Source organism: Castor canadensis, chromosome 5 (assembly GCF_047511655.1).
Source record: "Castor canadensis chromosome 5, mCasCan1.hap1v2, whole genome shotgun sequence".
NCBI classification, from domain to species: Eukaryota; Metazoa; Chordata; class Mammalia; order Rodentia; family Castoridae; genus Castor; species Castor canadensis.
The window spans coordinates 50,970,189-50,987,556 of record NC_133390.1 but is presented as its reverse complement, the minus strand read 5'-3'; the positions used below and the strand labels follow the sequence as shown (position 1 = coordinate 50,987,556).

General features: G+C 36.5%; 1 protein-coding gene across 1 annotated transcript in view; it reads left to right on the top strand.

Moving 5' to 3' along the window:
• Zbtb11 (zinc finger and BTB domain containing 11) overlaps nt 1–17,368 on the top strand; it is a 44,568-nt gene that overhangs the window by 9,008 nt on the left and 18,192 nt on the right. The window contains exons 2-3 of the mRNA XM_020175469.2: nt 8,856–9,091; nt 9,815–10,046. Of these exons, the coding sequence (XP_020031058.1) occupies nt 8,856–9,091; nt 9,815–10,046 (468 nt within the window). The remainder of the gene's footprint in view (nt 1–8,855; nt 9,092–9,814; nt 10,047–17,368) is intronic.

The following is a 17,368-nucleotide window of genomic DNA, read 5'->3' as shown; positions in this document are numbered from 1 at the left end:
CCTTTTCCAAAATTGTTCATATCTTAGTGCACAAAGCAAGCCTCAGCAAATATAAGAAAATAGAAATAATCCCATGCATTCTGTCTGACCACAAAGCATTAAAACTAGAAATCAACAACAAAAACAGCAGTAAAAAACATGCAAACAGTTGGAAGCTGAACAACACATTACTCAATGATGAATGGGTCACTGATGAAATGAAAGAGGAAATTAAAAGATTCCTGGAAGTTTATGAAAATGGAAACACGACCTACCGGAACCTGTGGGACACAGCAAAGGCAGTCCTAAGAGGAAAGTTTATAGCCATGAGTGCATATATCAAAAGGACAGAAAGATCTCAAATCAGTGACCTAATACTACAGCTGAAACTCCTAGAAAAACAAGAACAAACAAATCCCAAAACAAGCAGAAGGAAAGAAATACTTAAGATGTAAGGGCTGAAATCAATGAACTAGACACACACACACACACACACACAAATACAAAGAATCAATGAAACAAAAAGCTGGTTCTTTGAAAAAATATATAACATTGACAGACCCCTGGCAAACCTGACTAAAATGAGGAGAGGAAAAAACCCAAATCAGTAAAATCAGAAATTCAAAAGTAGGGATAACAGCAAACACCACAGAAATCCAGGAAATGATCAGAGACTACTTTGAGAGCCTATACTCTAATAAATTTCAAAATCTTGAATAAATGGGCAGATTTCTAGAAACTTACAACCACCCAAAACTGAACCAAGAGAATATTAATCACCTGAATAGATCTGTAACACAAAAAAAATTGAAGCTGCCGTCAAGAGCCTCCCAAAAAAGAAAAGTCCGGGACCTGACAGATTCACTGCTGAATTCTATCAGACATTTAAAGAAGAACTAATACCAACTCTCTTTAAACTGCTCCACAAAATAGAATGGGAAGGAACTCTGCCTAAGTCATTTTATGAAGCCAGTATCACTCTCATCCCAAAACCAGACAAAGACACCTCCAAAAAGGAGAACTACAGGCCAATTTCCCTAATGAACATCGATGCAAAAACCCTCAATAAAATGCCAAACTGAATCCAACAACACATCAGAAAGATTCACCATGACCAAACTGGCTTCATCTGAGCGATACAGGGGTGGTTCAACTATGCAAATCTATAAATGTAATACAGCACATCAATAGAAGCAAAGACAAAAACCACTTGATCATCTCAATAGATGCAGAAAAAGCCTTCAAAAAGATCCAATGCCACTTCATGATAAAAGCTCTAAGAAAACTAGGAATAGAAGGAATGTACCTCAGCATTGTAAAGGCTATATATGACAGACCTACAGCCAACATCATACTCAGGTGATCCTCAAACTTCAGTTTTTCAGTGAAAAACTGAAACCGTTCCCCCTAAAATCAAGAACGAGACAAGGGTGCCCACTATCCCCACTCCTATTCAATGTAGTACTGGAATTTCTAGCCAGAGCAATTGGGCAAGAAGAAGAAATAGAAGGAATACAAATAGATAAAGTAACTGTCAAATTTTCCTTATTTGCAGATGATATGATCCTATACCTTAAAGACCCAAAAAACTCTCCCCAAAAACACTTAGACATCATAAACAGCTATAGTAAGGTGGCAGGATACAAAATCAACCTACAAAAATCATTAGCTTTTCTATACACCAACAATGAACAAACTGAGAAGGAACACATGGAAACAATTCCATTCACAATAGCCTAAAAAAAAAAATCAAATACCTAGGAGTAAATTTAACAAAGGATGTGAATGACCAATACAAGGAGAATTACGAACTCCTGAAGAAAGAGATTGAGGAAGACTACAGAAGATGGAAAGATCTCCTGTGCTCATGGATGTAGAATCAACATAGTAAAAATGGCTATACTACCAAAAGCAGTTTACATGTTTAATGCAATTCCCATTAATATCCCAATGACTTTTATAACAGAGATTGAAAAATCTACCCTAAAGTTCATTTGGAAACACAAGAGACCACGAATAGCCAAGGCAATACTCAGCAAAAAGAGCAATGCTGGAGGTATCACAATACCAGACTTCAAACTATATTACAAAGTAATAGCAATAAGAACAGCATGGTGCTGGCATAAAAACATACATGAAGGCCAGTGAAACAGAATAGAGGACCCAGATATGAATCCACACAACTTTACTCACCTCATTGTTGACAAAGGTGCTAAAAGTATATGATGGAGAAAAGACAGCCTCTTCAACAAATATTGCTGGTTAAAGTGGTTACCCGTCTGCAAGAAATTGAAACTAGTTCCATGTCTATCACCCTGTACTAGTATCAACTCAAAATGGATCAGGGACCTTAATATAAAACCTGAAACTCTGAAGTTAGTAGAAGAAGGAGCAGGATACACTCTGGAACTAGTAGGTATAGGCAAGGACTTCCTCAATAGATCCCCAGCAGCTCAGCAACTAAGAGAAAGGATGAATAAATGGGACTTCATAAAATTAAAAAGCTTCTGCACAACAAAAGAAATGGTCTCTAAACTGAAAAGACCACCCACAGAGTAGGAGAAAATATTTGCCAGCTATACATCAGACAAAGGACTGATAACCAGAATATACATGGAACTTATGAAACTAAAGTCTCTTAAAATCAATGAACCAATTAAGAAATGGGAAACTGAACAAAACAGAACTTTTTCAAAAGAAGAAATTCACATGGTCAAAAAAAACACATGAAAAAATGCTCACCATCTCTGGCTATAAAGGAAATGCAAATCAAAACCACACTAAGATTCTACCTCACCCCTGTTAGAATAGCCATCATTCAAAACACCACCAACAAGAAGTGTTGGCGAGGATGTGGGAAATCCACTGCTGGTGGGAATGCAAGCTGGTGCAACCACTCTGGATAAAAATTTGGAGACTTCTTAAAAATCTAAACATAGACCTGCCATATGATCCAGCAATCCCTCTCCTGGGGATATACCCAAAGGAATGCAACACAGGTTAATCCAGAGGCACCATGTTTATTGCAGCGCTATTCACAATAGCCAAGTTAGGAAAACAAGCAAGATGCCCTACTACTGATGAATGGATCAAGAAAATGTGGTATTTGTACACAATGGAATTTTACTCAGCCATGAAGAAAAATGAAATCTTATCATTGGTAAGTAAATGGATGAAACTGGAGAACATCATTCTGAGCGAGGTCAGTCAAGCTCAGAAGACCAAAAATTGTATGTTCTCCCTCATATGTGGACTTTAGATCTAGGGCAAATGCAGCAGTGTGGTTGGACTTGGATCACATGACAAGGGGGAGCACATATGGGAGATACAGGAATAGGTAGGAAACCCAAAACATGAAAGTGTTTGATGTCCCCAACTCTAGAGGAACTAATACAAAAACCTTAAAACAACAGAGGTTATCATGAGCAGGGGATCAGGAACCAATGTAAAGATCAGTTAGAGTTGAATCAACATGGGTTGTAACACATGGGTACATGGAAGCAATAGTAGGAATCCTTCTGTATAGCTATCCTTACAGCTAGCAAAAATGCTTTGTCTTTCTTATTATGTCTTTTCTTCAACAAAATCATTGATAAGGGCAGAACGGGACCTGCCTGAAACTGAGGGGAGGAGGGGGAAGAGTGGGATAGGGGAGCAGGGTGGAGAAATGACCCAACAGTGTATGTACATGTGAATAAATGAACAAAAAATAAATAAAAATAAATAAAAAAATAAAATGTTTCTCATTGAGTAATGAGGTTATTTTAGAAGAAACATCAGAAGAGCATCCCAGCAGCACATCTAACTGCCTTTGCCTCAAGACACATGTTCCTAGCAGTGAGTTACATTACGCCTTCTTGGAAAGTGCTTTGTCACTTCTTCAGTGAAATTATTTTTGGTGAATAGTAAGAAATATGTCTTTACTTTATGAAAGCTCTAGAAGAAAACAAGTGAGTGAGAGATTTTTTGAAGCCCTCCAACAATTGAATACTAATCTGTCTAATCAAGCTATTGAAAGTGACTCTTCTGCACAGGAATTTACAAATGCAGGGAGCTGAACATTGTAATGCCATGGATTTTTGCCCCATCAGAAATTTTACAAGCCAATTAAGGGCATGACATAGAGTAACAATTTTGACTTAGGTTAGTATTTTTATTTTATTTTATTTTTTTATTAATAAATTAACATTTTTTATAGGCAGTACATATCTGTTGCTTTTTTTTTTATTCATATGTGCATACAAGGCTTGGTTCATTTCTCCCCCCTGCCCCCACCCCCTCCCTTACCACCCACTCCGCCCCCTCCCTCTCCCCCCCACCCCCTCAATACCCAGCAGAAACTATTTTGCCCTTATTTCTAATTTTGTTGTAGAGAGAGTATAAGCAATAATAGGAAGGAACAAGGGTTTTTGCTGGTTGAGATAAGGATAGCTATACAGGGCATTGACTCACATTGATTTCCTGTGCGTGGGTGTTACCTTCTAGGTTAATTCTTTTTGATCTCACCTTTTCTCTAGTTCCTGTTCCCCTTTTCCTATTGGCCTCAGTTGCTTTTAAGGTATCTGCTTTAGTTTCTCTGCGTTAATGGCAACAAATGCTAGCTAATTTTTTAGGTGTCTTATCTATCCTCACCCCTTCCTTGTGTGCTCTCGCTTTTGTCATGTGCTCATAGTCCAATCCCATTGTATTTCAGTAGGTATCTTCTAAAAGAGATCTTGAGTGAACTAAGTTTGGAAAACACTAGGTAGACAGATTTAAGCAGATTTCACCAAATTTTCCATTTGGTCATTCCACTGCCCAGTAACAGTTACTGCTGACTACTGTTTGCCCTTTCTTTCTTAGGAGTTGGCCCTCAGGCTCAGATTACACTGTAGTTCCTAGGCTTCCTTGCAGTAATATGGCCATAGTTTTTTTTACTGTTTTTTATCCTAATTCCAATGCATTCTGTATAGTATTTCCAATACCACTTGAACCCATCCAGTTAATACTTTAATCAAATCTGTAATGTACACAGAATATAAGTGGATGTGAAGGCCAAGATTGATTAGAAAAAAACCTTTTCTTTTTTAAAAATTAATACTGAATTTAGGAATTTTGATAGCAGTGCTCCCTATTTTCTTAGGTTTATTTTGTACTTACCATACATATAAATGTGTTTTTGCTTATCCTCATATTCATTTATTCTTTTATGGTGATAAAGTATAAGTAACAAAATCTGCCATTTTTAACTTTTAAGTATGTAGTTCAGTGGCATTAAATACATTGTGTGTGGCAGTCACCACTTTTCATTTTCAGAAGTTTTACATTATTTTTTATAATTTTTTTTTTTAAATACAGTACTGGGGTTTGAACACGGGGTCTCATGTTTGCTAGGCAGGCTCTTTACCACTTGAGCCATGTCCTAGTCCTTCACCCATTTACTTTTTCTTTTTACAAGAAAACCTTATTTTTGTCTATTGAGACAGGATCTCACTATGGATTCCAGGGTGGCCTTGAACTCATGCCTCTCCTGCCTCAGCCTCTTGAATGCTGGGACTTTAGGCCTATGCCCTCATGACTGGCTCCATTTACTCTTAACTGTATACCTTTTATCACTTTATTGAATCTGCCACTATACCTCATTCAGAAATAGATTTGGTATTTTTTTATTTTATCTTTTTGAGGTACTAGGGTTTGAACTCAGGACCTCATGCTTGCAAGGCAGACACTCTACCACTTGAGCCACTCTGCCAGCTAAATTTGTTATTGACTTAATCAGATACTAGGATATAATTTCTATTGGTCTCTAAATTTATATTCCTCCCCCCCCTTTAAAGAGTCATTTATTAGGGAAACAAAAGAATACCTCAAGGGTTAAAGTGGTTGGATAATATAAATGCTTTTTTGATAAAGTTGTATTTCATCCTAGCCTACTTACTTCTTTAATTATTGTATTAGTTTGTTTAGTGCCACTATAACAGAATACCACAGACTGGGTCATTTGTAATGAACAGAAGTTTATTTGGCTCACAGGTTTTGAGGCCTGGAAGTAACAAGATTAAAGGTCCACATCTGTTGAAGGCCTTCTGTCTGCATCATAACAACAGAAAGTGCCACATGGTGAGAAAGAGCTAGAGAGACTGAATCTACTTTTATAACAACTCCACTCCCACCATAATGAACCTATTCCTATTGTAATGTTATTAACCACCTCTTAAAGAGGTGAAGTTTGGCAAACTCCTAGGTTCAGTAGATTACTAGAGAAGTCAAAAGAGTTTTTAATATGATGTCTGTTATGTATCTCTGAAATGAGAATGTTATCTGAATTTATTAGTTCAGTGAGTAATTTTTAAGTGTGGGACATAATATAGTTTGGGAAATATTGATTGAATACTATCCGAAGGTTGAAAATAGGAACTTAGCATAATTTGGCATTTTAAAACTTTTTCAGGAATATTCTGTATACCTCTATCATTTTAGGTAATAATGAATCTTTTGTTTGTATTTATTTGGGGATATGGGGGAGAGGTGTCTGCCACAGGGATGGACAAATGTGTTCCTGTATAAGTAGCATAATATACTGAAAATCACATGACTTCTGGAGTCCTAGCTCTGCCATTTACTAAATAATATGATTCTTGCACAAATTACATACCTCTTAGGATTTTATTCTTCAAAAGAATGGGAATTAATTGTTCCTGCTTTGTAAGAATGATGGATTTGTGTGTGTTTGTAGAGAGTCTTCCTTCTTGGCCTTAAACCTCTACCCTAACATGATGAGCTAGATAGAAATTGAAACTCAAAACAGGCTTCTGTCAGTGGCTCTTGTACAATCAGCTTTTGTTAAGATTATATACATTGTCATTTCACACAACTTTAAAAATCTCATAACTTCCTAAAACAAACGATTTGTTTTACGTTCTTATTATAAGTTTTGGTTGTATCCTGTGACAGGCTGTGTATTGGCTTCACTTGTCTCTCTCTCTTTTTTTTTTCCTCTCTTTTTTTCTTCTGCAATTTGGGTTAAAGAAAGAGATTAATTTGAGGCAGTGTGTTCATTGAGAGATGGGGCAAAGGTCAGTGAACTGATGGGAAACACGAAGTACCTCTTAAAGCTTCTGTTTAGACATGGCACACATCATATTCCATTGGCCGAAAAAAATTTCATGGTCATCTGATGTCACTGGAATGGAGAAGATTTGGTTTTTTGTTTTGTTTTGTTTTTTGTACTTTATTTTATTTTACCGTTTTTACATTTAGTCACATATGTATACGTTGTTTGGGCCACCCATTCACCTGCCCAACCTGTTCCGCCCTCTTGTTCTCCAATTTTGTTGAAGAGAAAACATAAGAGATAATAAGACATAGCATTTTTGCTAGTTTGAGATAAGGATACCTATACAGAGAGATTACTAGCATTGCTTCCATGCACATGTGTATTAAAACCCACATTGGTTCATCTCTACCAGACCTCTTCACTACTTCCTAGTCCCCTTCCCATAGCAGTCTCGGCCAGTTTAAGATTACTATATTCGCTTCTCTTCAGTGAGCACATTAACCACATTCACGTTTTAGATTTCCTTCCCTTTCCCTATTCCTCCCGTGCTCATTTTCCCCTTAGTGTGTGACCCATGTCCGATAATATTACTGTATTTGTTTTAGGTCTGTAATCAGCATATGAGGGAGAATATGCGATTTTTTGGCCTTCTGAGCCTAACGTTGCTTACAATGATGTTCTCCAGTTCCATCCATTTACTTGCAAATGATAACATTTCATTCTTCTTTGTGGCTGAATAAAATTCCATTGTGTATAAATACCATATTTTCTTAATCCATTCATTGGTAATGGAGCATCTTTGCTATTTCCATAGCTTGGCTATTGTGAATAGTGCTACAGTAAACATGGGTGTGCAGGTGCCTTTGTAATAACCTGAGTCGCATTCCTTCAGGTACATCCCTAGGAGTCATATTGCTGGATCATATGGCAAATCTATATTTAGTTTTTTAAAAATCCTCCATATTGTTTTCCAAAGTGGTTGTACTAGCTTATATTCCCACCAGCAGTGTATGAAGGTTCCTTTTTCCCCCGCATACTTGCCAATATTTGTTGTTGGTGTTTTTGATGGTAGCATTTGTAACAGGAGTGAGGTGGAATCTTAGTTTGGTTTTGATTTGCATTTCCTTTATGGCCAGGGATGGTGAGCATTTTTTCATGTGTTTTTTTGGTCATTTGGACTTCTTCCTTTGAAAAGTTCTGTTCAGTTGCCCACTTCTTTATTGGTTATTATTAAAGCTTCTGTTTAGATATGGCACACAAATTTCATGGTCATCTGATGTCAGTGGAATGGAGAAGTATTATGCTCTGAACCATATTATGTAGGTTGAGTATTGTTGAGTATTGGCAGTGTTATATACTGTTGTGTGTTACTAACAGGGATGCATTCTGAGTTCTGGAAAGTTCATCATTATGTGATTTTGTGTGTGTGTGAACACCATAGAATATACTTAACATGACTCTAGATGGTGTAGCCTGTTACATACTTGGGTGTGGTTCATAGGTGACCAAAACATTATGCCGTGCATAACCATAGTTTCTATTGTGTGTATACATTGTAACTCATATGGAAATGGTCAGGGCTGTATAATAATCTTAGTGGGGGAAGTGAGTAACTGGGAATAAACAACAAAGCAGTCTGCCTCAACATGGAAATAAACTATCATTTCTATACTTATAAATGCAAAAATGTACATTCTGAAGAATTCATTCTGTGTACTTTATCAGTATGTTTGCACTTAAGCATTTGAGCATACATTAGTGTACACAGATTAAAATAGTTTTCATTTTCAAGTAGGAACAGTATTAAGTTTGGCTTATTAATTTTTATTTTTTACTGCAGGTATACTAAAACAAGTCAAAGATTACATTAAACAGTGTAGTAAATGCCAGGAAAAACTAGATCGCTCCCGTCCAATATCAGATGCTTCAGAAATGTTGGAAGAATTGGGATTAGACCTTGAATCTGGAGAAGAAAGTAATGAATCAGAGGATGACCTGAGCAACTTTACTTCACTTCCAACTACAACCTCTAAGTCTTCAAAAAAGAAGCCAGTCTCCAAACATGAACTTGTATTTGTAAGTGTTGCTTTATATTCAACTTTAATGTTTTTAATTAGTATAATTGTATTTGCAGTCTTGGTGATTTTTTTTTTTTCCCCGAAACCACTAACACTGCTTTGACTATTGGTACTCATATTGAAGATTCAAGCAGGTCTCAGGCTGGCAGAGAGCACAGTAGTAGAGTAACTGCTTAGCTAGCATGAGGCCCTGAGTGCAAACCCCAGTACACCTCCCCGACCCCCACAAAAATATTTAAGTGGGTCTTTATGTCTGAAGTAGAGCTTATTGTATGAAACAAAGTGAGTCATGTACTCTGTTGTTATATAAGGTACAAATATGCTAATACTGCCCCTGTTGATTTTTGTTGCTAATTACTTCTCCCTTCTTTTGTAATAACATATTAGTATTGGCAGGCAGAATACTTTTCTGGAGCAGTCTGTGGGTCGTGCAGCAAGGTAAAATTACTCTGACTAGGTTTTAGATTGTTTTCTGGTTACTTTTGTTTGTAATTTTTTTTTATTTGCCTACATCAGATAGCAAGTATTGAGAAAAATATGTTTACTAGGTCAAGTAGAATAAACATAGCAGAAAATAGTGAGAAAAACATTTAAGTATACAGGTAACAAGGAAAGAGTAACAGGTTATTTCTTCATCCATTAAAAGGGAATAGATTGTATTATGGGAAGAAATACAAATGATATGCAATGTACCTCTTGATCTCAAACTTAATTTTGACAGGTTGACACAAAAGGAGTGGTAAAACGTTCTTCTCCAAAACATTGCCAGGCTGTCTTGAAACAGCTGAATGAACAGAGACTTTCCAACCAGTTCTGTGATGTTACTTTACTAATTGAAGGCGAGGAGTACAAAGCTCATAAATCTGTTTTGTCTGCTAATAGTGAATATTTTCGAGATCTTTTCATTGAGAAAGGAGCTATTTCCAGTCATGAGGCTGTGGTGGATCTTTCTGGTAAGAATTTTCTAGTACCCTTGCTTTTTGTTAATAAGTACATTCTAGAAGAGACATGTATGTATCTTCCAAATAGGATTTATGTTTAAATGGAGGCTCATTTATAGAAGCCTTCTATTTAAAAGGTCCTTCTTTTTTAGCAAGGTTTCAAAAAGAAGGACTTACTTCCTACTATTGCTTCTTAGATCAGACTGTTATTAGAGCAGAACAGTTATTTCTGGTATGAACTATTGAAAAACAGTTTGAGAGAAATCCACAACTACTACTCTCACTGAGTATGTTATTTAAAAATTATCTTCTTATATCTTCTTTTGTGGGACATTTGATTGTACATACAGTACTTTTGTAAGTCTTTTTGTTTTGTAAGATTAATTATTAGAACTCATTAGATCAAACTATCATTGTAGAAATATAAAAATGCCAGTTGAATATTTTTGTTTCTCCTCCTCTTCCTTCCCCTTCACTAGAGTTTACATACTGGCTATGAGTCAAATGAATGTTTTAAAAGAACTAAAGTAGGCAGCCTCATTTATACATTTTTTTCATAATATGCACTTGATATAACTTGCATTCTGACATTACTTTGTGAAATTTCATTTTCCCTTTCTTAGATAGTGGCTTAATCAGGTATATGAATACTTAACCTACAGATATTTTTCTACTTTATAATTCTTAATCTCTCCTAGGAAGATAAATACAATTTTTTTTTCCTTAGCAGTAGCTTTATGTTTGTTTAAAGCAGTTGTTTTCTATTAAGCACTCTACAAGGAACTAGCCTAGGCTCAGAATACAATGGTGAACAAAAATTTTTTGGAGCTCAGAGTTGCATTAGATTTTAGAGTAGTGGTATATATTTTTTCCCCTCATTTTAGTAACTATACCTTTTGCTGAGCCATTTGAATAATAAAAACTCATTGCAGGTGTATTCTTGATATAAATTTGCTTTGGATTTCCTCCCTATATTTCATGCATTCTGAAGCATAAAAAAGAGAAACCATGTAAGAGTTTTTTTTCCCTAGTTTTTCAGCAGCTTACAGCAAGTGAAACGTCTGACCTGAAATAACTACGGCACAGCATCCTAATACTTCAGCAAACTACCTCATTTGTTCTTTCCACATGCTTACTTTTATAATTGTCAGGCAAATGTGATGTATTGTGTACTTTATAAGTATTAAGTACATAAAGATTATAAAATATGTGTATGATACAATATATCTAAATGTGGTTAAAACATCATTTTAAGTTCTTTCATATTCACATTTATATTTTCATATACTCTTTTTTGCTTGAATCATCTTTTTGTGTGTTATCTTTAATTTTTTAAATTTTATTTTTGAATTAGCATGTATTAATGTTACTAGAGGATTTTCATTGTGATAGTTCTACACATGCATCCAGTGTATTTTAAATGAGTTCACTCTCTCTATTATATTCTATCATCCTCTTATTCCTTACCCCCTTTTTCAAACAGTAATATTGTCTCTTTAAAATTTCATAGTTTTTCCTTCACATTTAACTTTTTAAATCTATTTGGAATTTATTTTTGTTGCTGTAAGATAGGTGTTTAATTTGATTTTTCTCCTATATGGAATATTGCTTATCTCAGAAACATTTAGTGAAAACTCCATCTTCTTTCCATTCATCGAGTCTGTTTTATAACAGAATGTGTGTTCATTTATCTCATTCTGTGTTTGGAAATGATTCTAAGCTCTCTTCTATTTTATTGGTTGTCTCTTCCTGCACTTTTATCATTTGGTCTATTACTTTAAGATTGTAATAGTATGGAAAGTGTCCCATCTTATTATTCAGGTGGGTCTTAGCTATTTATAACTCTTTGCTCTTACATATAAACTCTAAAATTGGCTTGTTGATTTCCTACAAAAAGAAAATATGTTTTGATAAGGATTACATTGAGCTAATACAGTTGCAGGGATACATATGCAAAGGTCTTACACATATTTTACTAGATTTATTCCATTGTACTTATTCTTTTGGGTACTATTAGGATTTTTTTCCTTAAAATATTATAATTTCCATTTATTTTGATCCGTACTGACTTCATAAGTGGTAATATTTCTGGATTCCTCTAGTCATTTAGACGTGTAGCTATAGATTCATTGGGATTTTCTAATTAGACATATATTATCTGCTAATAGCAGTGGTTTTGTTTCCTTCCAGTCATTATATTTTGATTTGTTTTACTTGTTTTACAATGCTGGCCTATATCTCACAAAAACAAAACAAAACCAGAAATTAAGTAAAGATGGTGACACTTTACCATCTTTTTTTAAGGGTTCACTTAAGTCATTCCCAGGATACACATTAAAAAACAAACTCAGTTTCTTCTATATTATCATTCAATAATCGACACAGTGTTTTTTGACCTAATGTGTGGGTTCCCTCCTCCCCACCCCCCAGTGATGTAGGCAATCAATTCTGCAGTGGACACTAGCTGGATATATCTCTTAATTCAACTTAATTCTGATATCTATCTGGAGATAGCATCTTATCACACAAGTTAGGGCTCAGTCCTCAAAACTACCCCCTTTCCACTTAGGATGTCAGTCACAAGTTCCAGGTTATTTTACCTGTGTTTCTAACAGCTATAAATTTGAGTTCCTACAACCCCACCCCTTTGGGTTTAGTTAATTTACTAGATGAGCTCACAGAACTCAGGGAAACAATTGTGTTTGTTAGTTTATTATAAAGGATATTAGTAAGGATACCAGTGAACATCAGTTGAAGTGGGTGTACTGTGGTTTGAACTCTGGACCTTGCACTTGCTAGGCAGGCATTTTGCCACTTAGAGCCATGCCTTTAGTCCCCCACACTGAGATTAATACTCAACAGGGGCTCGGTGACTGACACACATAGAAACCAGTGCTATCGTATCGTTCTTCCAAAAAAGGAGAACTTTTTTTTTCTTTCTTTCAAGGAGATGGAAGACAAAACTCTTGTCTCCCCTATTGATTGGTAGTGAGGGAGTTTATGGAAAGGAAATGGAGGAGAAGGTGCTTGTTGGTTAGATGGCAAGAAGGGGGAGTTTTAGGGTTCTTTTGTGCAGCTTCAGGTCATCATGCCTCTTCACAGGTTTCCTGTTTCTTTTCAAGGAAAGTGGGGTTATGTTTTATATGAGCAGGGGATTTTGAGCTTGTGATGTCATTCAAGGATCATCCTCCTGATGAGCAGGTTTCTTTTGCCAATGCCCATTCTTGAAAAGCCAGTCATATATTTTTTTACAAATTTGTTTGTTTTAATTTGTTTGAATTCAAGGCTTCACTCTTGCAAAGGAGGCACTCTACCACTTGGGTCATGCCTTCAGTTACTTTGCTCTGGTTATTTTGGAGATAGGGTCTTGGGAACTATTTGCCTGGGCTGACCTTGAACCAAGATCCTTCCCATCTCAGTCTCTCAAGTAGCTAGGATTACAAACATGACCCACCCCATGCCCAGCAAGCATTTTGCTATTTAAGAAATTTATGTTCCCTGTGTTTAGCAGTTTCAAAACAGTTACTTTAAGATCAGATTGTTTCTTAAATCTGTAGTAAGAACTGTGACAAAAATTGTCTGAACCTACAGTGGACTTTGAGGGAAGATTTTTAACTACCATTGTGTAAAGTTTAATAGTTGTAGAGTTTTCTTTTTCTTTTTTCTTTTTGTTTCATTTTGAAACAGTGTCTTCCTATGTAACCTGGTTGGGGTCTCTGTCAGCTCAGCCTCTCAACTACTGGAATTACAAGTGTATGCTACTACACTGGGCTTCTTTATCCAGGTTTTCTATTTCATCTTCAGTAATTTATAGGAAGTCATATTTTTTAGGAATTTGTCCATTTCATTGAAAATTTCACATTTTTGGGGGGTGGGGTAGGGTGGGTACTATGGTTTGAACTCAGGGTGTATCATGTTTACTAGGCAGGCACTCTATCACTTGAGCCTTGCCCCAGCCCTAAATTTTCAAGTTTCTTGGCACAGATTTTTTTCATAATGTACTATTCTAAATGGTCTCCAATAGTTGTAGATATATATGTTTCATTTGTGTTAATAGTTATTTGTTCCTTTTCTGTCATTTTAAAATTCTTTCTTAATAGAAGCACACTGATTTTTTTTTTTTTTTTCTTTTTGGCAGCACTGGGCTTGAACTCAGGGCCTCACACTTGCTAGGCAGGCACCCTGCCACCTGAGCCACTCTGCCAGTTGAAGCATACTGATTTTAAGTCCTGTTAAAACAAAGTCGGTAAACTCCAACTTGTAGGCCAAATCTGGTCTGCTTTCTGTTTGTAAATAAGGTTTAATTGGAATACAGCGACACCTATTTATTTATATGTCATCTGTGGCGGCTTTTGAGTGCACAAGGACAGAATTGTTTTGGGGAAGGGAGCGGTACTGGTGTTTGAACTCAGAGCCTCATGCTTGCTAAGCAGGTGTTCTACCACTTGAACCACGCCCCCAGCCCTACAAGGACAGAATTGAATAGTTGCAGCATAAATCATGTGACTTACAAAACCTATGGTCTTTGCTATAATTCTTTCTTTAATTCCTTCCCTCCCCTCCACCCCCGCCTTATGCTTGCCAGGTAAGTGCTGCAGCACTTAAGCCAATTCTGCTATAATTTTTAAATGTTAAAAACCTAAATGTTAGCTGGATGTGGTGGGTCCTAGCTACTCAGGAGATAAGGAGAATCAGAATTTCTGCAATTTTTTTTTTTTTTTTTTTTTTAGTGTACCTGTGTTTTGACCTGTTTTTGCCAGATGCCTGACTCTGGGGTTTCCATCAGACCAGATTCGTTTACTTGCCACCTTGGGAGTTCAATCAAAGAGATGAGTGGTAGTGAAGTAGGAAAAGAATTTATAATATGGCCCTACTGTGAAGAACAGAGGGAACAATGTCCTAACTCTTGTTTTGGGGGTACTGACAATAGCTCCAGGATTATCAGGGAAAGAACAAAAGTGAGGGGCAAGAAGTATGCATAGTCAAGTGGTCTTGGTCAAACTGTGGTCTTGGTTGATCATTATCTCATGTCTGATTTTGGAGGAGGTCCTGCTTGCACCAGGGGAGATGATTGCCTGCAGGGCTCACTGCCCCCTGGAACATGAGGTAAGCTGTAGAGGAGAAATGACTCAGTAAGAAAACAGGTTAGAGGGGGAAAAAAAGGGTCTTCCTTCTGGTTTAGGACAATGGCTGGAGTCTTCTAAGTATGGCTCCTGTGGCCTGAAACAGGATGTTGCTAAAGCTGGTGGTTGACAATCTGTTGATTAAGATGTCCTTGTAAGCCTGGTGCTGGTGGCTCATGACTGTAATCCTAGCTACTCAGGAAGCAGAGATCAGGTGGATCACAGTTCTAAGCCAGACCAGGCAAATAATTTGTAAGACTCTATCTTAACAAAAAAGGACTGGTAGAATGTCTCAAGGTATAGGCCCTGAGTTTAAACCCCAGTACCACCACAAAAAACAAAGATGTCCCTGTAGATCTTAAAAATACCTTATTCTTATTTTGGTTACTTTAGACTTGGTGAGGGGAGGAGAGAAATCAGGTAAATTTAGAGCTAATCAATCTTGTATTAACAATTTTTTTAGACAAACACTCCTTTTTTTTATTTTATCATTTTTACATTTAATTACATGTGTATACATTATTTGCCCCTCACGCTCCCACACACAGACACTCCTTAAGTGAGTAACATGTCTACGTGCAGAGATGAACAGGAAATTGATCCAAAGTTTAAATAGCAAAAGAACACAGATGCAGACTGGGGATGTGGCTGAAGTGGTAGCATGCTTGCGAGGCTCTGACTTTAAGCCCGAGTACTGGGGGAAAAGAAAAAGACCGATGCAAAAAGAAGGCACAGATGCCAAGCTTTTATCCTGGTATTAGTTATACATTGGACGTCTGCAGATCTAAGTGAAGAGTCTTAGCAAAATCAGCCTCTAAGTCCCTATTACACTGTTACATGAACTCAGATGTGGAATTTTCCACTTGTGATATCATACTGGCACTCAGAAAGTTTCAGATTTTGGATTTTGGAGTTTTAGATTAGATCCACCTGTATCTTTCACCCAAAGGAATTTTGGGATGAATTTGCTAGTAGATATAAAACTGGTAAACATGATCCTGCAGGGTAATATACTGAGCTTTGTGGTTATCTTTTCTATCCTGATAAATTTAACTGCTCATTTTTTTCAAAATTAACTTGCATAAACTATTATTTATGTTTGTAAAAATAGTCTAGTAAATAGAAGTCAATCAACAGGGCATGCTTAGCACTTTTCTTTGTGCATTAGCAAGTTTTGGCTAATTCTGTTTTGATACTCTTTCAAAGAACAAATACTGTTTATCTTGTTTTTTTAAAATTTGTTTTTCTTTTCTTTGAGACAGGGTCTTGCTTGGACCCCAGACAGCCTCCAACTTGCATTCCTCCCTTCCTCAGCCTTCTGAGTGCTGGGGCCACAGGCCTGTGACATAATGCCCAGCTCTGCTTCCTACTTTATTTTAGCAGTTTTTTTTCTTTTTGTCATAATTATGATGCTTAGCTCATTAATTTTCAGCCTTTCTTATTTTTTGGTGTAAACTTTCATTTTGCAGGGAGGATGCGTCTGGAGTTGGAACTCAGGGCTTCAGACTTGCAAAGCAAGTGCTCTACTGCTGGAGCCACACCTCCAGTCCATTTTGCTCTCATTATTTTGGTGGTGGGATCTTATGAACTATTTCCCTAATCTGGCCTTGAATTGCAAGTCTCATGATCTCATCCTCCCAAGTAGCTTGGATTACAGGTGTGAACCTCTGGCACCCAGCTGGTTTAAACTTCTTGACGAGCTGGGATATGGCTTATTAGTAGAGCACTTGCCTAGCATGTGTGAAACTGTGGGTTTGATTACTGACACGACATTAAAAAAAAATCTTTGAAGTTTTCATTGAAAACCTTGAGCTGCAAATTTCTCTAGTCTAAATATTGTAGATTTGTTGATACTTGCTTTTAATCCTACTTAATACTTTTTTAAAAATAGTCTGTTATTATAATTGTCACTTTGATTATAGATTGTGCATTTTCTGTTAGGTACAATATGTGGTATATTGTAGGTTAGATCAAGCTTACTAATTATTAATTCTCTTATTTATTGATTATTTTGTGTGCTTGATCTATCAGTTACTGAAGGAGGTGGTTTGGAACATTGGCTGATATAAGGCAAACTTGGTGATGCAACTCTATAATCTCAGCATTTGGGAGGCTAAGGCAAGTTCAAGGCCAGCCTGGGCTACATAGTGAAACCCTGTTTTAAAAAGAAAGAAAAAAGGAACATTAGTGTGATTCATTGATCTGTTTCTC